The following is a 23,390-nucleotide window of genomic DNA, read 5'->3' as shown; positions in this document are numbered from 1 at the left end:
ATTGTAGTGTTACAACCTGATATATTGGTGCCAGTTACTACAGTAACGGTGGGTTACAGGCTGATGAGCGCGCCGCTGTTAGACGTGTTCTTCCGCCGGAGTCACATTTACATACATAACACCGCCCAGAGGGACGAACAGGATGATCTGCTGTCGATTGAAAACTATCCTCGCAAAGGGCGCAGAAGAAAGTTTCAAGAGTACACTGGATTGTTAAACACACGGTGAACTGTTTCCGCCGTGTCTTATGCGCAGTTGTCGGGTTTTTCGCCAGACTTTTTGGATATGGACGCTTTGAAATCTGCCGGGAGGGCAATAATACGAAGTCCTAGTATTGCTAAACAGTCATGGGCTTCTGGAAGACATAAAAGTAAGTATTTGTTTATTCTGACATTTGCTGCTGACATGGAAGTACTCGAGTAATTCGAGCGATGCTAATTCTGCTAACGTTAAACACGCCTAGCCATGTCAGGCAGCTAGGACAGTTTAGCTTGACATGACTAATTAGCTTAACGTTAAGTTACTTATTAACCTGCGCCCATGAAGGAAGCTTATGTTTACATTGTACTGTCAATATTTTAACCGCAAACTTCTAGCTAGCACGGTTGGGCATCTGAGTGTTGTCGCGCAATGGGACTCTTGTTGAGCAGCGGGTGATCTCACGCCTGCTGCTGCTTGACACGGTTCTTCTCCGCAACAAAACACGAGAACTAAACTTTGAGTGTGCCACGTCACTCCGCGCGGACAAGTGTGATATTTACACGAGAGACACGCGCCACACGGACGTACGCGCGGGTTGTCACTGTCGTGGTCAATGTGAAGGGAAAGAAGGTGAAGGGGATCCAGACCAGAGGATCCAGTGCTGCTGGGAGGGCTACCTTAGCAACACACTGTTGCTAGGCAATACTCAGTAAAACGATTTCATTTTCGAGTCGGCTAAGGATGTTTTTTCTTGGGGGGGAAAGTGTTCTTCTAGTTTGTGTGTTTGATCTGTCATGATCCATGCGGGGTTATTATTGTTGTTGTTGTGCTCATATTGTCACGTCTGAACACAGATCATGTGCTTTACAGGCTCAGAGATGTCACACGTGTCACACAGTCTGATGAACACGTTTTGTCCAGTCTCTCAGTGCACACACAGCTGTAATGGTGGATTGATGCTTTCCAGTTTCCACTACTGACTTGGCAATAGTCATGAGTGCAACCTACAAATCAATGGGTATTTTTAGAAACCTAGGACTCAGTTTACGTTGTATGTTCATCATTTGTGGGCAGAGATGTTCAACAAACAATGACATTAGTTTGAACCGTCTTCATTAATTTAGATTTTTGCCAGTGTTTGCCTCTGTGGGCTTGTCACAGTGTCTATGTCTAACCACATTCCTCTCCCCATGAGGACTTGCATGAAACATGTTGCTAAACTGAAACTATGCCCTATTGTCTTGGTGTGACAGAAACAAAATGTATGTTTGACAAGCTATTGCACACTTTTACCCCTGTACAGCCAAGAATGTAAGTCATGTAATTTCCTGTACAGCTCAAGCAGTCTCCGGTGGTGAAATGTGTGCTCACTGCCCTTCTCACTAATTGAGCTGCAACACAAAGAGTCTTAAGTTTCATCTTAGATTCTGGCTAACCTCAGAAGATATTCTATGCCTGCTCACCCCACAGAGGAGCCCATGGTTCCCGTGTGTCCTCGGTACAAAGTCATAGCAGTCCCTGAGCTTTAATGGAGATTGGTTCCTGCTGGATTTTTTTTTTACAGAGTTGTAAAGCCCCTTCTGATTTATAGTCTGCTTAAGCCTTGTATTTCTGTAATCTACTTGTGTCACGTGCACTGGGCTGCACACTCATGCCATGTCATTGTTTCTCTTAAATAATCCTTTTAATCTAGCAAAGCAATTTATCTGTTCTCAGCTGACACAGAAGAGTGCTGACAATGCCTTCCCTCTGTCAAAGTACACAAGAGGCATCAGATTCACTGGTTGGTCCTCTTGGAACAATTTTGGTTCCCACTGTTTGTAACATTATACCAGTTTAAGGCCTGTAGGGAAATGGTCAGGAAGTGTGGAGTCTCGAAGTTCACCCTGCTGTTTAGAAATAATTAATGTACCCTTGTCTACATAATGTTCTCTGTGTTTGAACATAGTTTAATGCTTAACTACTGGCTGTTCAGATACATATAGTACACAGTACAGCAATGTTATGCCAGACATGTAATGAGAACTTGAGTCATTTTGTGTTTAATTTGAGTTAATACATTGAAAAAATATGCCACAGGCCACTTGAGGACATTTAAGCCGAACAATACTGTAACTGTTCAGCAGCTCTGTAGTTGACCGTTATCAGTTGAATGTTTTGCTACATTAATCCATACATAATACCTATATTAATAATCACATTAAAACTGTTAATTTACTGTTCCTACATAACAGACATAACTTTTTGTAGCATATTGTCCCAACATGTCATCTATGCGCCATGGACTAACGGGACCCCCCAACTGAAGCCAGCCTGCTCCTGCGAGGGCTCTGAGATCAGTTTCAGAGCTGTTTGTGCTGCCAGCACATTGTGGCCTTGTGCATTGGCTGTAATCCTCCTGGACCCATTTTGCTTTTTCTATAACAACTCACTTTCTGTTTTTTGTGTGTGAATTCAACCCATACTCAATCTCAGCTCAAGTTCTGTGGCATTTAAGTTTTGACAGTACATCAAAATGAACCAAAGCTAATTGACAAACAACTTCAAACAACCTCCCTCTCGCATGTGGACAGTCCTTGTTCAAGGCAGCAACATCCCTCGTGTCTTTGGCTTGGCACACTTTTCTTTGAGAAAGACTCTTTGTCTCTGAAAGAATGAAGTGATTGTTGAGATTGTCTTTTTGTTCTAATTTGTCATAATGTGGCTCACTTTAACAGGTACTAAACTTCAACTGACTGAATCTTCATGTTATACCACTATAGTAAACCACTATTCACTTACACACATCAAGCTGTTTTGATTACCTGTGTGTGGAGGTGATTGATCTTGCCCCACGATTGGAACGGATTAGTATTTTTCTGGTTTGTATGTTATATTCTTTTACTTTCTCTGGGGCAGACATATCCCAGAGGAACACAATATTTTTTAGCAGAAATCAAACTCTTTCATTAGAAAATGTGAGTGCTTTTCTGTGCCCCATCCTTGTACTCCTGTCTCATCATGACGCGTGTTTTTGTTTGCTGTTGCTGACACTGGGCCACACGGAGTGCGCTTACAGCTCACAAAGACCAAGTGTGGCTGCAGTGGCTGCGGCTGAGGCAGTGCAATGTGGGGCTCTCACTGTCGACCTTTACAGCCTTTGTTTGTGAGCCTCAGACCTGCTCCACGGGACCAGACCAAATACAAGGGCCCAGTGCAGGGGGGGTCCATATATCTCTACTATAAACGAAACAAGTCTTGACTCCTGAATATAAAGCTCTTTATTTTACTTTATTTTAGTTTGGGTTTGTCATTAACACATTAACACCTATGCCAGAAATAGCCTTTCTATGGAGTTTGACTGTCTGCGTGCTTTTGCATTAAGTCTTTCTCTTAAAAACACTTTTATTTTTGTGCTTACAGTTCGAGAAAAGCTTGGATTATACTTCAGTGAGCGGAAGACGTTGGCAGTATTTATTTCAGGCCAGTCCGCGCGGACCTGAATTTCCGCGTCGGCATCAGGGAAAAAACTATGCGGACGGTTCCACGCGGAAATGAATGAGATTTCATAGGAGCTAGCTCAGATTTCTACTGTCGACACCGCATGAACCCTGCACAGGCTAAAAATACTGCCAAAGTCTTCTCTGCTGCCCTACGCACGTCTCATTTCTGTGCGGAATTTACATGCGGGAAGTATAATCCAAGTTTAAGGCTCTCTTTTCTGTTGCTGCTGGAAAGACTGCAGACCCAGTTCACCTTCTCCCATATTAAAATTGCATTTTTCTTGTTGCTTGTGTTGCCCAAATGCTCCCAGTTCTTTCTGCTTTTTCTGTAATGGTACACCACCAAACCATTGAAAAATCCCTTTGATTAAAAATTCTCTGACCCCATCTCTTGGATCAAACGGAATAGGGCATGTGTAGCTTTAGCTTCAGTAAAATTGTGTAGTGATGGATCATACAGACTCGAATAACTACAGGGAAAGAAGGGGCTTTTTTGTAAATTCCTATCGGCTCCAGCAACTGCAGTTTGGCTTGGCTTTGAGGTATTATGGAGGTGATGGCCAAAACACTAAAGCCTTGAATAATTATTTTTGTTTTAGAGTAGATCCACATTTCTGTAATTTTAGTGACACATTTTCAGTCGTTCTTGTTTAGGGAAGTATTTTTCTTCCTGTGAAGCATGTTGCTTATCTTTGCTGTCAAACACTGGAGCGTACACTTTGATGTCCCCCTGCGTATTAAACTGACTCAGCCTCTCCCCTTCAGGTGAAAGAAGCTGGCAACGTTTTCCTCGCTCTTTCTGCCAAGCCTTTTGCGTGTGAGCTGTTGAAACATGTCGTCAGCAGAGGAGAGAAACATTGACTACACTGCTTTGTCAATGTAGATACTTGATTGATTGGTAACTTAGTTGTTTGGACATTGAGTCTTTAGTCCCTACCCTTGTACTACAGATGATCCATGGTCACAATGTGCCTTTATAACATTATACGAGATTGAGATATTACTAGATCAATGAGTTTTATCCTGTCCAGTTCTGATTTCCAGAGCAGCCCATGAGCTCTACTATTTTTGAGTCTATATAAGGCCAGTTTTGATCATTTTTCCCCAAAATATGTGATTTGAAATGACTACAAAGTTCAAAATCTGTTACTGTGTGTACAGTGCACCGTTCTTGCACAATAAAAGTATATTAACAGAAAATGATATCAATACAAATCATTTAGAGACATTTGCAACAGTTTTTAAAAGCAATGTAATCACATTTTGTTCTGTTCCTTCTTCGCACTTAAGTGTTAAAATAAAGCTTTATGTCTTTACTTTAAACAATTGGTCGTCCCAAGCAAAATATCGCCTACACCGGAGATTAAAGGTCGATGACTGATAAACAAAATCTCTGGATATTATAGTTTCTTTTGAAGTTTCCATATCATGTTTAGTTTACTACTTGGTTTAAATTTTGGAAAGGGAGGGTCGAGAAATGCCGCGTGTAGATTTTGGAAGGTAAACCTGGGTTAACAGATGTTGGGTGTGACGCATGCTTATTTTTAAACCCTTCAATCTTTTTGGAGCCAGTTGAATGTCTCCCTTTTGTTCATCAAGAGCCCTAATGCTGAAGTTAGTGCACGACTTAAAGGTGCAATACAACTTCTCCGGTGGAGGGTTTGCCACCTGCTCCATGAGAATATTATCGCTTTGCCTGAAATGTTCAACAGTATGGCATTAAACTAAATCTATCTCCCATGGAGACAAACAGGAGGCTTATCCCCTCACCAGAAATGTTACCAGGTGCTCTTTTTATGATCAGAACACTATTCCTCCAGTGTTTGAATACTAAATCCCACACCATAGTCCTGGGTTCTCTATAGTGCTGTATTTTTATTGGCAGTGCCCCTCAGTTGTGTATTGCAGTGTCCACAGCGAGCCTTTGAAGTTCCTCTGATGAGCCCCTGCGCTGCACAGATCTGCTGCCTGGATGGGGGTTGGTCGTGGGAATGCAAATGTGGCCAGTGTGAACAGGAATTATTGTCACCTCGGGTACAGTAACTGGAGTTTTTACGCAGTTTTTTTATTGGTGTCCATTTCACCAGTTTTATTTCTGTTGTGACTGTGACTAAAATGGTTATTGCCCAACTGAAAATTACAGCAGAAAGAAGTAGAACTAGTAATTAGTAGAAGTGTAGGAGTGGTCTCGGGTGGGAAACGCTCGGCTCCTTCACAGAGGGATGCACCGCTGGTCTCTGATATTGAGGATGATTCAAGGTCAATTCTTATATGGAAAGACTGCTTACTAACATTTACTACCAGTCTCATAGGATTACACCATTTACTACCTTATCATTCACAAACTTGGTGTTGAATAATGGCCGTTTTCCGTTTGTTTATCTTTGCTGACAGACAAGACATTGAACCAGTTTACCTTCATGTGGATAGCTCCAGTAATTACAGAGCTATTAACCATAAAGGTTAACAACAGTTTAGTTACAATCTGTTTAGTGACAGTTTAGCCGCAATCACAGGATTCTTAATTTTAGCAGTGAGTTTAAAAATGCACAAGAGTCATGTGAGGTGAGTAATGACAAAAAAAGAAAATTCAACAGTTTCTCATTGAGGCTTTGGGATAACACACGGTTTATTACCGATTACCATTTTCTTCTTTATTAAGCTGTTTCTGAGTCATTGTGTTCAGGAAATGAATACCAGTAATAGTGAAGCACGTTTATGGTGTCCTAAATCTCCAACTGCTGTTCACAAACCAGCTACCTAAGCTTTGCACAGCAGAGCACTATACTACTTTTCCATTTTGCCATACAAAGTTCATTTGAGTGAAACAAAAGCAGAAATTCATTTTTTTTTTTTTTTTTTTTTTAGTTGTGGTGCCCGTAATTCTGCTGCTTTGTGCCACGCAGCCAGAATGCTGAGAAGCATTTTTCAAACAAATGAAATGCCATCCTACTGGCAGTGGCTTGGGTGTTAGTTCTGGTGGGGAAAACTCCAGTGCAAAACCAATTGCTATGTTCATACCATCTAATCTGATATAGCATCCAGCTTTCCTACAGTTAAGGTGAAATTGTACTTTTATGAATCCCTCCATCCATCCATCCATCTTCTGCCGCTTTATCCGGGGCTGGGTCGCGGGGGCAGCAGTCTGAGCAGGGACTCCCAGACGTCCTTCTCCCCAGACACTTCCTCTTACTCCTCCGGGGGAATCCCGAGGCGTTCCCAGGCCAGCTGAGAAACATAGTCTCTCCAGCGTGTCCTGAGTCTTCCCCGGGGCCTCTTCCCGGTGGGACATGCCTGAAACACCTCCCGAGGGAGGCGCCCAGGAGGCATCCGGAACAGATGCCCGAGCCACCTCAGCTGGCTCCTCTCGACGTGGAGGAGCAGCGGCTCTACTCCGAGCTCCCCCCGTGTGGCCGAGCTCCTCACCTTATCTCTAAGGGAGCGCCCAGCCACACGGCGGAGGAAACTCATTTCGACCGCTTGTATCCGCGATCTTGTTCTTTCGGTCACTACCCAAAGCTCATGATCATAGGTGAGGGTAGGAACGTAGACCGACCGGTAAATAGAGAGCTTTGCCTTTCGGCTCAGCTCCCTCTTTACCACAACGGTCCGATGCAGCGACTGCATCACTGCAGACGCTGCACCGATCCGCCTGTCAATCTCACGCTCCATCCTCACTCGTGAACAAGACCCTGAGATACTTGAACTCCTCCACTTGGGGCAAGGACACCCCACCCACCTGGAGAGGGCAAGCCACCTTTTTCTGGTCGAGAACCATGGCCTCGGATTTGGAGGTGCTGATTCTCATCCCAGCCGCTTCACACTCGGCTGCAAAAGGTGACACGTCTCTGCAACATCGCGTGGCGTTCGGGGACCGTGCCTCTGGACTGGCAGACCGGGGTGGTGGTCCCTCTGTTCAAGAAGGGGGACCGGAGGATGTGTTCCAACTACAGAGGGATCACACTCCTCAGCCTCCCGGGTAAGGTCTATTCCAAGGTACTGGAGAGGAGAATCCGACCGATAGTCGAACTTCGGATTCAGGAGGAGCAGAGTGGTTTTCGTCCCGGTCGTGGAACACTGGACCAGCTCTATACCCTCCATCGGGTGCTCGAGGGCTCATGGGAGTTTGCCCAACCAGTCCACCTGTGCTTTGTGGATCTGGAGAAGGCTTTCGACCGTGTCCCTCGGGGTGTCCTTTGGGGGGTGCTCCGGGAGTACGGGGTCCGGGGCCCTTTGCTCAGGGCTGTCCGGTCCCTGTATGACCGGAGCAGGAGCTGTGTTCGCATTGCCGGCAGTAAGTTTATGAATCCCTCTTGAAGAAAATGTATTATTTGCATTTGATGTGTTGCTGGTTCTCCACAAGCACTTTAGAAACGTTCTTGTAGCTCAAGGCTGAAGATGATGGAGCTCTGCAGACACAATGGAAGCTTTAGTCATCCAGAGGTTTGTGAGAGGATTTCAAGTTGAACCACAGAAGCATGAATAATTCATCTGCTTGTATGTTTGTTTTGCTGATAATAGTTATACATACAAGCTCAAAATTATAATAAAATCTAAATGTATGATTACAATGAGTGCGGTTAAAGGTCTGGCCTGCATTATCCTCATCATTAGTCTTAGTGGCTACACCTCATTAAGGACTTTAACTGAGCACTTGGACCTCTTGGTAACTCACTTTATGTCATGAAGAGCACAGAGATCCCTCCCCAGAGATGCCATTACAGCAAAGGTACTACTTACACTCTAATGTGAATGTGGGACCATAGGGGAGGAGTGGCCCCTGCATTTAGGAGCTCAAAGACCTTGACCCTCAGCACGGCAACCACTGCTGGACTCGCCCTTTACTTAAGTGCAAGTTGGTTAGGGCTATTTTTGGTGCGTTAAAAGCCCCAGCTTCCACAAACAGTGCTGTGTTTGGTGGGAGAGGGAAGAGTTACTGGTCACAGTCTCAAACTGGTTTAATAAATTCCATATGAGAGTGGATTGTAAACTAAGATTATCCAATCCAGCTTTAGTGTATAGCACATTTTACTAACACAAAATCTCCAAAGTGCTGCTCAGAGTACAAAACGAATTTGTATACTTTGGATTACTGTATTGCCCAGGTCTAGTGAAGGGATATTTGTCTGTGGTAATAAAAAATCCTCAATGTTTTCTTTTGTTAGACATTATTGTGTTCATGTTTATCAGCTGGGACTCCAAAAACAAAACCTAATTGTATATCACACTTGCATCACAACCTTTTTAAGTCATATTTTGAATGTCCCTTCTGACTGAGGAGGATTAATGTGTTTAGCTAATAACTACATGTAGATTTGTCTATTCTAAAGGAGCTGTGAGGAGTGCACAGGCAGGAAGGGGACAGGGAGGACAGTGTTTGCTGATAAGCCTCTAAAGAAGACAAATGGATCTATCTCCTGCATCTCATCATCACACAGCAGTGTGGCTACATCATAAAACCCTTTTATGAGCTTTAAAAACAACATGTATTTTTATTGCCAGCATAAACGCTTCTGTCCACTTGTTCAACTTCTAAGTTTTTTTCTGCCTTTTCTTAATAATAACTCCTGAGCTTGTTTGTTTCATGTTTGTTTTGTCAAAGCTACAATTGGACATTGTTCTTTTATTTTACTACTTTTACTTTATTGGTTCATCAACTCAATGTAGCCACAATTTCACAGCAATTTTCTACTATTTTAAAAATACACAAAGTTATTTGAATAATACTAGTGCGAGATTAATGGCTTTTCATTTACAGTTAGAAATGTTATTATAATGGATGACTTTCTGTCTTGTCTGACAGTTTTAAACTATGGTTAGTTGATGTTTGCGTGGTTACTGTATTTATTATTTCAGTGGTACTTCATCTTAATTGAAATTATGTTCCGGCAAGACTGCTCCGTATACATTTGTATGGAATGTGATTGTTAATGATCTCAAGTCATGTTCTGTGATTAGCTGTGATTAGAGGCCTTTTTATTCAACGGTCTCAAACTTTTTTCTCATTTGAATGACAGTTATGATTTGCTGTAGAAATATTCTTTCCAGTTTCCATCATTCCACCCATGTGTCCCTGTTGTGCACTCCGTGCCCTCCCTGACATTCGGGGTTGGCTCATTACACCAGTTTGACTGCTGCAATGTAAAGCAGGATTCAGTGACACGGGGTTGACAGCACACCTTCCTAACTGGCTTCCTCTCACTGTTTGTCGTCCTCAGAGCTGCCGGAGAACTGGACCGACACCAGGGAGACGCTGCTGGAGGGCATGGTGTTCCAGCTCAAGTACCTGGGGGTCACCATGGTGGAGCAGCCCAAAGGAGAGGAGCTGTCTGCGGCCGCCGTCAAGAGAATAGTGGCCACGGTGAGAGGATGAGGCGCAAAGCAACAAATACAAAGTCCTTGTTTAGACATTTTCGTATTTTGAGAAGTTGGTCAGTGTATGGTCTTTGAAGCTGTGATAAGAAGCAGAAATGTTTTTGTTTCTGAACCTGGGAGCGAGGTGCATAATGAAGTCCCAGAGGACGGTGTCAGTGCTGTCTGCCTGACTGACAGAGGCTCTGATTGGGCATAATCTATTGCCTGCTCGTGGGTCTCTCCAGGCAGAGGTCAGACTGGAGCCTGAACAAGAAATTAATTAAATGGCATAATCAGAATAAGTTTTTCTTTTGCTTTGTTAAAAATATTCCCTGCCATTGCATCAAAATGACAGTATGAATGTCTTCTACAAACTAGTGATGGGCAGATCAATACCAAATATGAATATATCAATACTGACAGAAGTATTGAAAAGTATCTATATTTTAAGTTATTTGAAATGCAGTTTTCAATATAAATGTTTCACTCTCTTTTAATTTTCTGTACATTGTACATCTGTACTTGCCATTATATTACCTGGTATCAGATCAGATAAAAATCACCAGTATTGCTCATTATTATTGCAAACTAAATAATTATTTTTACTATATTGTGGTGGTTTTACAAAGAATTCATAAAAGGCATACTGTAGATTGATGAGATCCATTTCTCTTTCTCGTAGGCTAAAGCCAGTGGGAAGAAACTCCAGAAGGTGATGTTGACGGTCTCGCCTCGTGGAATCATCCTTTATGACAGTGCTTCCAGCCAGCTAATTGAAAACATCTCCATTTACAGGTTCTCATTTGAATTATTAATTGAGAGTGTGGGGAGGTTCTTTAAGGCCACGACACAACATTGACTCCTTGATTATCTCAGTAAGTGTGATATACAGCTGCGTCACTGAAAGCCCAATATTCTTCAGACGAGGTTCAATGACACTGACTAAATTAGACATTTAACGATCTGCTCTGTCAAGGGAAGATGAGATTATGCCAATTTGTTCAAATCGTGCCATTTAAGACGAGGCAGAACAAGAAATGAGAAATACTCATGGTAATGGCCATAGTTTAACCTCCGAATTAGAGCAATTTCAAGCTTCAAGAATATTCGCCATTTTAACAGCAACTTAAACAAACATTAGAGCTTGAGTTGAAAAATGTTAATGATCGAAAATAATTGCGTCTGCTTTTGCAACGCTGAAAGGCCGTGACATCTGCGATGTCAGGTTCTTATAATAGAAATGAAACAGCTTGTTGTCGTACAGCTTCGTTTTATTGTCCTTTTTAATGAGCTTCTTGAATACACGGCTCCAATTATTCACAGTATTTATGGCTTTGCACATGAATTACAGTTGTGTACAGAGCTTGAAAGAGGTTATCGATGGTTGATGCTCATTACGACTTCTTCCATCATTTTTTGGTGTCCCTCCTCAACTGCGCAAGGATATGATTTAAGTCTCCGTCTGCGCCTGAGACTCGCCATCAAGACAAACGGCTCCCACACATGTAATCGCAACAGGTCAGCACTGTCTGGAGCCGCAACAGACCTCACCCCGATCCGTGCGAGTGTTTGGCGGGTGCAATCAGGAGGTCGGGACAGTCTAACAGCTGTAATTTAGAGCTCTGTGTGTCGGGCTGTTAAAGAGCGAGATGAGGCGGAAGAGGGGGGGTAGTCACTCGTCTGTGTTGGTAAAAGCACTCTGACGTCTGACACACGCGTTCAGCCCAGGATCACAATATTGTCACACACTCTGTACCTGCCCACTCGGCTGGCGTAGGAGGAGAGCTTGGGATTTGTTTGTTTTTTCCAACCGTAACCTTTTGGGGAAATCGTCGACTGAGCGATTAAACTGAGATTGAAAGCTTAACGGCTTAAGGCTGTTACACAATTCTGTTGGTGAGAGATGACTTCATGAATGTGTGACTTTAAATGTTTTTTTTATCCACATCCTCCACAGAATATCCTATTGCACAGCAGATAAGATGCATGACAAAGTGTTTGCCTACATCGTCCAGAGCCAACACAATGAGACGCTAGAGTGCCACGCTTTCCTATGCACCAAGAAAAAAATGGTGAGTTTGTAGTTACGTGACTTTCAAACTAACCCGAATCCATCTAATTACTAATCTTGCCCTCGGGTATGGTAAGCGAAGAAAAAAGTAGAAGAGAAAGCATTAGTTTGGTGATGGTGCAGTGTTTTAAGGCTTACACCTACGTGGTTGTTGCGACCTTCGTTTAGCAGGTTCAGTTTGCCTAATGTCTCTACCCTCTCTCTCCCCATTTCACACTACAGCAGTCCTGTCCATTAAACTCATCAGGCCAGAAAATCTTTAAAAAGAAAAGAAAACATGACATTGCATTTTCTCTGCTGGGTTTGTGGATATTGATCAAATTATTGTCATGTCTGTGTCCTATTTATCATGAGTCAAGACGATCTTGCTGCATATGGGTCACAATGAACTATTCAGTGTATTTTAACTATTCTGTGTATTTTCTGATTATCTGTGGACTAGTCTAAACAATCTTAAAGCCATTTTTATCAGACCCAAGCAACAGCAATATAAAACACAGCTAAATCTTGTGAAGAGTTGAATCTCAGCTGCAAGACGAACAACATGCTACTGTTTTGCCTGTTTTTCCATGTTTTCATCAAATAAAGAACTTGAGAACGATCCTCGCCTCCCGCAGTCTGTATAGACTAAACTTCGACAGGTTCAGGCAACTAAAATAAATAAATGATTGTAACTATACACGCTAATCATGCGTTTCAGATACTAAATAGATAATAAGATGCATACAAATGTGATTGAACTTATACAATGCAGTAAAATAAACAAACTTTTTCAACATTATAATATAGAGCTATATTTAAAATATAAATACTGCAATATATTATGAAGATTTCTTGGCATTACGATTGGTATCGATACAGAAATTTGCTTTGTGACACTTTTAGCAATATAAATTAATTATAAATGGCAGAATTATACACTTATTAATTTACTTAATGCAACATTAAGGCGAATCTGCTGAGCTGAACAGGAGACTTAGTCATAGGACAATTGTAATCTGATCGTAAGGCGAGACATTGGAGGTGAAATAGGAAGAAACCTTAAATTTAAAGAGTTTGAAACCTCTGTAGTTTAATACTTGCATAAATGTAAGGAGCAGATTGGACAATTGTGTATTCAGAACAATTACTTTTGCCTGTAGTGTGGCTTAAGAGCATTGTGAACATGCAATTTCTTATTCTACATAATCAAAACCTAATTTTAATAAACGTTCAACACCAGTTTTAAGGAATAGCTATGCATCAGGACACATATCAGGCACCGAGTGGAGGTGGAGGAGGTGTCGCTCACTACACAGTGGCATTCCCTTCATCCCCTAAGGTCTGCTCACTGAGACGGCCGCTCCCTTCACTTCCTTCCAGACACTAGTTTAGTTCTGACCCGTCGTCCTATTTATCCTCCCAAATACGTAAACAACTTGTCTTAAAGCCGTAGGTTCCTCTTCTTCCTCTCTATCGGTTTAGTCATAGAGAGGAAGAAGAGGAAAACATCGGTTTAGTCTCCTTCTGTTTGGTGGTTTCACTTCCTGTTTTCTTCTCTGTGCTGGGTGGACTTCCTCTCCTGCAGATAATGTGTTATTCCTTTATAGCACTTGACTCACAGTTGTCTGTCCTCTCCCACAGGCCCAGGCGGTGACCCTGACTGTGGCCCAGGCGTTCAGAGTGGCATTTGAATTCTGGCAGGCTGCCAAAGAAGGTACGCATGGTCGCCCCTCACTACCACAGCACTGTGACGGATGAGCAGAAAGGCTCCCCCACTATGTTCTCGACCTACTGTACTTTTTCAGACATTGTGTTTGGAGTCAAAAGACAAGACGGTTTCTTTATAGCTTTTCTAGGACGACAAGAAAATGTCGCTTTGTGTTGATTTTCTTCCCACCTTGGCTTCCATTCTCATGCGAAATCTAAGAAACATAACATCCACCCATTGAACTGACCGTATTCCCATGTGGTGCATAAATCAAGAGTCCAAAGAGTGTGGCCTGGTGATTACAGGAGGCTCCGTCATGGTTAAAGACTGGTGTAAGTATCGACTGAGGCGCTGTAGGGAGGGGTTAAGGTTAGCCTGGGGCCGGGGTGGGCGCCTCACAGTAAATCTAAACCTTTTCTTTATAGTCGCTGTATATTGAGAGCAGGATTCTGGTGCCTTGATGCTAGGATTTCTCCCCATTTGTTTGACATGGCATGAGTATTGTGAGACACTTTATTGACATATACATATTACGCAAAATCAACTTTAATGAGCATTTAACCTTGTAACAATGGTGTTTCCTTATCATTAGTTTACTCAAAGTTATATTTTGATTGATTTCCGTATGTTTGTATAATCCTATATTGTCCCGTAACGCTCCCGGCCGCATCTCTGTACTTAGTTGTGATTATTTGAAAACTTAAGACTCCAAATTGTACATGTCAGGTTCTACGATGTCCGCTGATTGCCACTCACACATTGTTACGGTGAAATGCAACTATGAAGAGGCCCAGGGCTTATCAGTTCTGCAGTTTGGACCTATTTCTATTACTAAACCGTTTTTAGATACATATTGTGATTTTATAATGAACACAACGTACAATGATGATCCACTTATGTCATAGTTTAATACCAATTACTTGAAAATAAGCATAATATGTCTCCTTTTAAGAGTAAGAGCAAAATGCAGCTTTGTGAGCAGTGTCTCATCCTTTTTATTAGCCTAAGCAGAACATGCTTGTAATTTAATGCATGCTTGATCAGTATAGCGGGGCACATGAAAGGGGAGTTCCTCCACACGGGTCCACATCGACAAACCTTGGCTGCTTCTGTGTCATTGGCGACTGGATGCAATCATTATTCTTTTGTTTTTGTTTTGCACCTGGCACCTTTCCTCTCCCCCCCTCCCTCGTTCCTCACCCCCAACCTCAGCTCTCTCCAGTTTTATTGAAGGGTGCACAGATGAGATGGGGTTTGGGGGATGGTGCTGTTGAGAGGGTACACAGACACACGGAAAGGCGGAGCATAACGGGAGCTGGAGATGGAGAATATGAATTGTGCCGCCTGTCACACTGCGATTGAGCCTCACTGTCGATGCCATTGATTTTGTCTCCTTGAATGCACATTAATTTAGTCTCTGCACAAACATTCCTCCACCATTTTTTTTATCCTCAGCTTGTCATATCTGATTTTTTTTAATTTATTACGAAGCAGTTTTCATTTTATTTTTTTGGAGTTAAATCTTAATGAGTGTTTCTCTGTTAAAATGTGTAAAATATATGTGTTTACTTTAGTGTTTAAGTGTTTAATACAATAATCATGATTTTTGGGTGATGCATGAACGTCTGTCTGACTTATAGAATACCAAAACAAATGTTTATGTGCAGCTTTATTGTTCATTTACTGTCACAATAACCAACCATCTATATAGTGGACTGTATTGATACTTTGCAGTGACCTCATGCTGGAAGGGGTAGTGTTACTGTGTATGTCTATGGAGGATACTGGTAGTTGCATCATTACCATGGTGACATAATGCCACTGTGCTAGGAAGCACAGCCTGAACTCACCTGCTATAGTTCCAACTAAGTCACTTCTTTTTGTCACATTGTTTTGCAGAGACAGAACTTCAGACAGAGCAGTTCCTCCAGTTAGCTTTATCCCATCAATAAATGTTGAATCAATTGGCTTGTTATCTCCAAGGGAATATTGTGTTTTTGGTTTGACTTAAATATACACATGGTTGCCAGCACATATCAGGCCTTGAGGAATGAGGAGAGAAGCTGCAGTACTTCTGCTGCTCAGACTTTTCTCTCTGCATCTTCCAGATTCATTTCCACCTCCCACAGTGGATCTCCACAGCCAACCACACATTCCTGACCCGCATTCTTGTGCAAGATGTAGATCCTATTACTATTCATAAGAAGTCCACAACAGATTTTGTGTAAAAGGCATTGGCAGCTTTGAACTGCTGTATCTTTAACTGGAGTTAAGCAGGAGTTTGGCAGCGCGGCAGGCTGCAAAGGAAGACCACGGGGAGACGCCGGCCCCCAGGGAAATATTTGTAACTCTGTCAACACAACAGCACCAGGGCTCAGGGGAAAATGAGGTGCATTTAGTTGTCTTCAGGAGAAATTAATGTTTTAAAGATAAGAAAGGTCAATCTGAAACTACCAATGCACTTAACCTCACTGAAGCTGGTAATACAACGGTGACATTTATTTCAACTCTTGTGGTGCAGGTGTGTTTACAGAAGAAAATTGCTCAGTTTTGTTTGTTTGAATTGTATTTAGGAATAGGTCTTAGGTTAAAAAACTACTTCACTAATTCGTGCATTAATGAATAAGAATAGTACAAAATATAAACTATAATAATGTAAAAGCATGCAAAGAATATGTCATTACATACAGATAGACTTGGCTGAATATATATACCAAAATACAAGAACAGGAGAATATGACATTTGACACCATTCAAACTTGCTTTGGTAACTGCCAATGTTTCATCATTCCAATACTCATGGATAGACGATGCAAATTGTTAAAGTTTCATTGACTGATATGTTGAAATCTGACAATGCCCATAAGTTTAAGTCATCTGTTTTTGGGGTTGTTTGTTTCCAAGGACATGGACACTCCAGCCACACTATGTCCATCTAGCCACCTTAAACTAATTAAATTCAAAATGTGATTCGTTGTCATTCCTCTTGCTCTGTCTTAGTGAACAGACGACTTGAGTAATTACCTCAATTTTAATTTCCTATTTGGTGTTGCTGCTTAGTTTCTACATCACTTATTAAACCACCTAAAAGCAACGTCCGACCAAACTTCACTCCAGTGCTGTTTTTAAATGTTATCTTTGTTTGTTACAGAGAAAGAGAAGCGTGTCAAGTCTGGTTCAGATGGAGAAGGAGGCAGCCATTCTCAGTCGGAGAGCTCGACCAGCCTGTCCAGCCTGAAGGGAGGAGGTGAGGTGGTCACATCAGTAGCCTTAGGGAGTGTCCAGTTAATGTTGGCCTATATTCAATATCAGCTTTGTGCTTATTTCTTTGCTTTTACGAGGGGTCTAGACCAAAATAATGAACAGACAATGACATATTTAGGTTATTCTGAGTAATTGTAATGATGAGTAGCCGTTACCATCTTTTTATTTGTAATGGCAAGTTATTCATGTAATTTCCAAGAATGTATACAGTGTGACTAGGCTTTATATGTTATGTGACCTCATTGCTTATTGTATCTTCTCTAAGTCCAGGGCCTACAAGGCAAGTCAGGCCTACTTCTCCAGCTTGTTGTTGTTTACTGAAGTAGAAAACCCTTAGGATCAGTATATTGTTGACAGAGTGGCATGAAATGATATGATAAGTCTTTTGTTCAGAACACCAATTATTCTGTACTGTAAGCCTTTTTACTGCTGCATTGTAGCATTTGTAAATGCAGACACATGCCTTTTGAATGGCAACAGAATGGCATACTAGAATTTTCAACTACAACTGTCCAAAACAGAAATATGGGTTTGGATTGGTGTTCTGGTGTTTAGGCCCCAATCTTCCTAAATCTTGTCTGATACTGCGTTTAAGCTGGTGACGCAAGACCTTTATGTGTTTGATTTTATGACAATATGGTTTTTAAGGATGATCCCTCCCCAGAGACCGGAATAAATACATTTCTATGTTATGTCGTCAGTCAGTGGCCATCATTTCACAATAAATCAATTTAAATTAGAGGCTGAACACTTGTTTCATGAAGCAAACTATCATGACCATGAACATGTGCATCTCTTTGAAGCTCAGATTACATGACACTGAGTCTAAAGGACTCTTAAGAGCTGTGCCGTCGTCTGAGGTGAGTCAGCAGTGTTCTTGAGACGAGACCTGATATTTCCAGCTCTCCCCTGGCACCATACTCTGCTGTGACTGCACATGGAGACACTGGGAGTGTCCTAATGAACTTGCAACATCTCCTGTGTTTGAGTCTGTTGAGTGTTTAATGTTTCTGTGCTGCAAACACAGCATTTTGTCATTGCTTGGACTCCAATGCAAAGACTGTTCTGGAGTTTATCCTTGCCTCTAGGCTCTTTAGGCAGGGTAAACCTGTTACTTTCATGTTGCAGAGCTGACGTACTATGAAAATCTTTTTATATCACACAATATATAGGATAAATGAAAACAGAACTTTGTATCAAACTACAGTAAAGCAGTATCTCTATGCAATTTTGGGCACATAATGATGTTAAGGTCACTCCTCTGCTTAACTCAAAAATGGTCTGCTCTGAATATACACACCTATTGTGGTAATGAATGCCCCCTTGACAATATATTAATGTCATATAGTACATTGCTGCACATTCATCTTCAGCTGGGGTCATTACAAACCAATCGGACGCTTTCCCCCTCTGTCTGTGGATCCTGCAGATGTTGTCCCGTCAGTGGGATCACTGCAGGGGCTTGGAATGTTTATCTTGATAATTGCACTCAGTCCCTGGAGAACTGCTGCTAATGTGCACAACCATTGTCTATATTGGCATGTGTTAAAGTCTTATATGTGTATACTTTGTGTTACAGAAGCAGCCACGGGAAAACTTCTGGATTTGGCAGAAGGGGCCAACATGGCACTGGTCCACTCAGGAACAAAACGGACAGACTCTGATCCCTTTATGGAGCATAATCACTCTGCAGAGAACAACAATACTGTATGGGTAAAGAGAAGCTTAATTAAACTAGGAGACTAATGATGTCCTATTGTAGAAAGGGAAGCTTTGAATAATTGACCAGACTGATGTACGGCACCTGTTGTATTTAACGCAGTGGGTTCTATACGGCCTGGAGCTCTGCTTTGCTGCTGATTAACTCCTCAAACAAAGTTACCTTATCTTTACTTGCATAGAGCAGAAAGATCAGATAGATTATTTCTGCCATTTTTATATGAATCATTTAAAATTTAAAGTTTAAATTTAAAATATATCTTCGATTTACCATTTCATTTTTTTGTACCGGTACTCACTACTCACACACACTTTTGTTCAACAGGAGCTGGAGGATGGGCTGGATGAAGCTTTCTCCAGGTGAGGATAATAGTTGGATGTATTTCCTAAAAGAGCTGTGCCAAGTACACGCTGACACAGGGCGTTGTGCTGAAACAGCCTCCTGTGGTTTTGTGCTCTTGTGCTAAACACAGCCGCTCCCTGGCCTCTGCTTGCTGCTGTCCCACACTCAACACAGAGGCTTCTTTTACTGGGCCTGGTGGGTGGCACCCTGCCTGAGTCATGCTGCTTTTGTAGGCTCACTTTACCAGCACACTGATTTAATACAGGCTCTTGCGCCTGTGCGGTCAGGGACACAGCAGTGATATAGACTGTGCCATAACTGTAAAATGTGTTGCATTTGGAGAATGCAGCGCATTTAGAGCGCATAGCTTTAAGCCAAGAAATACTGCCTTTCTTTTGTGGCAAGACTACCTAGCACTTTATTTACTTACATTTCACAAACATATTTCAACATGGTATATAATCTTACAAAAAATAATTAAAAAATAGATAAATAAAACTATAAAATGGTATTCAAATGTTATTTGTCTCACTCTGAGATAAGTGAGTATGTGTTGTGTATCTCTTGATAAACGACACATGCATTTTCAAAGCACATTCGATTCAGTTTGCTTACAAACCTAGTGCATTTTTGGTGCATTCCCTTAACCCTCAAAACTAAAAGCTACTTGGCCACACAGTATCAAAGGGATAACTTTGATCAAATTGCTGTTGATAATCACATGTAAAGCATATGATTATCCTTCTTAATACAAAACTACTCTTGATCACAGTACATTTATTGTACATTTTCTGTCATCTTGCATGAAGAAAATTATTTTTTCTTGTTCTTCTACATGTTGATGTACTGCCATCTGCTGGCAACAACGTAATTTGACATTTTAAATGAATCATGTTGTAGAATAGGATTTAGTTTTATATGAAAGGGAATCATATTAGGAACTTGAGCGAACACTGATTTACCCTGACCTGTGGCATTTCCTTTGCACCCTCAGCCGCAGTCTGGATAGCTTTGAGTCCTACTCAGGTAACATCATCTGAGTGTAGTGACCACCACCACTGCTCATCTGTTGTGGATTTTCATTTTTCACTAAGATTTAAAGTCACTTTGTAATAACAGAAAGCTGATTTTATTTTAATATATTTCCATGTTCAATGTTTTAATACAGTGGTCGCTGCTTTCATCTGCTCAGTGCACCTTTGCCATCTCATGACGTATAATATAGTGTAGATTTGTGTGATGATTGAAATCACAAAAACATTCCAGCCATTCATGTATTTTTCAAGTGTTGTATTATGCTTTATTTATTTAAAACTAACTACAATATTTCTGGTTAATTTTAATTTTGTTTTTCACAGACTCGCTGAGTCTCGCACTAACCCCCAGGTCCTGGACATTGGGGTGAACCCTCAGGACTTGAACACAGAAGAGTGCTTGTCCCCGGGCAAATGGGACCAAGAGGACCCAGACTTCCCTGCACACACAGACTTTGGGCTTTTACAGTGAGGCCCTCATGAGGAGAGGATTGGACTGAAATAACAGCCGAAAACACACGATGATGAGGAAAGAGAAAAGACTCTTGGTAAAGGTTCAGCCCCTTGCCTTACTGCCAGGTCGTTAAGTGGGCACCACTTGATGACACTCTGATATTTTCTACTGTTACACAACCAGTGGTGGAAACATGAAGAGGCTGCTCTCACAAAATTCGCCAAAGCAATACAAACTCATGATCCTTGTGTTTATTTCATGTTTGTTACATTCAGTGTATCACTTCCTTTTATTGTGCTTCATATTCATTAGGGCTGTAGTCGAGTAAAGACTGGCCCTGTGGACCGATGAATTGACTAAAAAAAAACGTGGTGTGCAAGTATCCTTATGACCTGATCCAACATGTGCTCACAAGAGAGCAAACTACACAATTCAGTCTAATAACTCTTTGTCTTCTCGTTTCAGCTGTGGTCCACATACATAGTTCATAATATTCGCAATCAAATATTTAGTCTGATAAATATTTTATACACCATTGTACTTTTAATCAACTAAACGCCTACAGCCCTAATATTCATGTTTGTGGTATGTCTGTGTTTCTGTCTTGTTGTAGTGAGGGTATTTTATATAGTTACACAGGACTAAAATGGACTGCATTTGGTAAAACTGCTGCTGAAACTTGTCGAGTTTAGGGATGGTCTGATTCACAGTGCTTGTAATAAAAACAATGTTACTACCTATGTTTCTTGTTCAAGGCCGCTGCGTACTGGCCAAGCATTGTGAGCTTTAAATGTGTGTGTTTTTATGGGTCAAAGACTGTGGGACTTATGTACATGAAAACAAAGATGACAATCCTATTTTTTCTAATCCAAATTCTATTTCTGCACTCTGCATCCATTGGTTTATAAAAGCACATGTTTTATCTAAGTCTTAACAAGCATTGATGTCACTGATACCAATTGTTTTTAGACGTTTTCTTTTGTGTTTTTCAACTGCAAACCAAACCTATTACTCATTACCAAACTATAGATTTCAGTGTATGTTTGTGTTTATCTATTTTCCATAAGCCAAAGGGACAGAATGTGGTTAACCTATGTTTATGTCTGAACACTGTGTATTTCATTTACATGTTGCTGAATTAATTCACTTTGTTCATGGTCAAGGGATATATGTTGCAGTTTGTTTATGTACGAATTTAATTTAAACCTTATTTACATAAACTTTAGTAGAAATGAGATGAGTCTTTTTCCCCTGCGTCTATTCAATTAAAACCGTAGAGAAAGTGTAAAATACAATAATGAAATCAGAAATTTAAAGAGTATGAATATAAAGCACTTCACTGCCCTCTATCGGTGGTATACATAAATATATATTTATATATATATATATGTATGTGTATATATATATATATATATATATATATATATATATATATATATATATATATACAAATATTGGTCGAGAACTCCAATATTTGTACTATTCTGTGGTAAGACCAGCCCATTGGGCGGAACCTTCCTGAAGTTACTACCTATGTTTCTTGTTCAAGGCCGCTGCATACTGGCCAAGCATTGTGTGTGTGTGTGTATATATATATATATATATATATATATATATGATTGGAGTCAAAGTGTAAAAAGATAAAAATATGCCTAGTGTACAAAGTTTAGGAAGCACAAACCATTGACTATATCCTCCGAATAACAGAAGAAAAGTGTAGCTTTAAAAAGTTGGTAGCTCTACTTTTTGTATTTCTACTTCTATTTCTGAGTTGATTTCTTAAAGGGAGAATGTAGGCTAATAAGTAGTTTGAATAAGATTTCATACAGTTTACTCACTTTTCCAGAAAGAAAGAAAATGCATTTTGACAAAAACAATACGTTGCTAAATCTTTAAAGAGTTATTGTTTTGATTTTTGATTCTAAATCTGAAGCACATGTCTTGTAAACTGGATAGTTGGGAACACACTGAAGTGCACTGGGCCTAACGATTGGAGCTACTTTTCCATTTCCAAACTGCTCATATTCACAATGAACACAATCCAGAATTATCTGCCTGAAATGGACATAAAACAAAATTAGGTAAGACAAAACTAATGATTCTCTGAGTTCTTTAGCACCAAAAAACATATATTTTGCCTCCGGATCTCAAGAGGAACCGTGTGTTGAAAGTGCGGCCATTGTCAGACCCAGACACACGAGGTAAGGGACGTCTGATTAAATATATGAATCATTTGATTTTCTCTATATTTGTAATGACTTAGTTCCACAATCGGCGGTTTTATACATGGATCAACTAACTTTGATAAAGGGGCCATCGTTTTCCTCACGTTAAAACTCAATACGACAACGCGAGTCAAATAAATCACCTTAAAACAAACCCGGGTCTGTCTTCATATATATATATATATATATATATATATATATATATATATATATATATATGAAAGCACTGAAACTGCGATTTGTTTCTTGCTAATGTTTGAACATTTATATAAAAAATACAGATGACAGGTGACTGCATATTAGTGGATTTTGTTGCAAAATAATTCATAGTAGTAGTTGACCTGGTAACAACACTGCTTCACATTTGCAGTTGAGCCTAAGCATGTCCTGTGTCATCCATGTGTCATCTTTCAGAGGAAATAATGTCAAAAAGGAGATTCATTGATTCGAGGATACAGATCAATGATGAGTGTACTCCGGAGCCCGCCCCAAAGAAGCTCAAGTGCACTTCCCCAGATGAAGGCTGTTTCACCTCCACTGGAGAGGACAGCTG

General features: G+C 40.9%; 1 protein-coding gene across 2 annotated transcripts; it reads left to right on the top strand.

Moving 5' to 3' along the window:
* The first annotated feature begins 114 nt into the window (after window positions 1-114).
* Window positions 115-21,844, top strand: ldlrap1b (low density lipoprotein receptor adaptor protein 1b). 2 transcript variants are annotated; one of them, XM_072457637.1, is made up of 10 exons: window positions 115-370; window positions 9,902-10,044; window positions 10,720-10,832; window positions 11,995-12,109; window positions 13,732-13,804; window positions 16,950-17,045; window positions 18,642-18,775; window positions 19,107-19,141; window positions 20,119-20,150; window positions 20,483-21,844. In XM_072457637.1, the coding sequence occupies exons 1-10, from the start codon at window positions 286-288 to the stop codon at window positions 20,527-20,529; spliced, it is 873 nt and encodes a 290-aa protein (XP_072313738.1). In that variant the 5' UTR covers window positions 115-285; the 3' UTR covers window positions 20,530-21,844. The 2 variants fall into 2 exon arrangements, with proteins under 2 accessions (XP_072313738.1, XP_072313737.1); XM_072457636.1 differs by lacking the exon at window positions 20,119-20,150 and having other exon boundaries at window positions 116-370.
* The last annotated feature ends 1,546 nt before the right edge of the window (window positions 21,845-23,390 follow it).

Source organism: Eucyclogobius newberryi, unplaced genomic scaffold (assembly GCF_026437365.1).
Source record: "Eucyclogobius newberryi isolate DKJ021-1_F unplaced genomic scaffold, fEucNew1.0.hap1 SCAF_21, whole genome shotgun sequence".
NCBI classification, from domain to species: Eukaryota; Metazoa; Chordata; class Actinopteri; order Gobiiformes; family Gobiidae; genus Eucyclogobius; species Eucyclogobius newberryi.
Note: the sequence above shows the minus strand (reverse complement) of the source record. Positions and strands in the feature narration are given on the sequence as shown.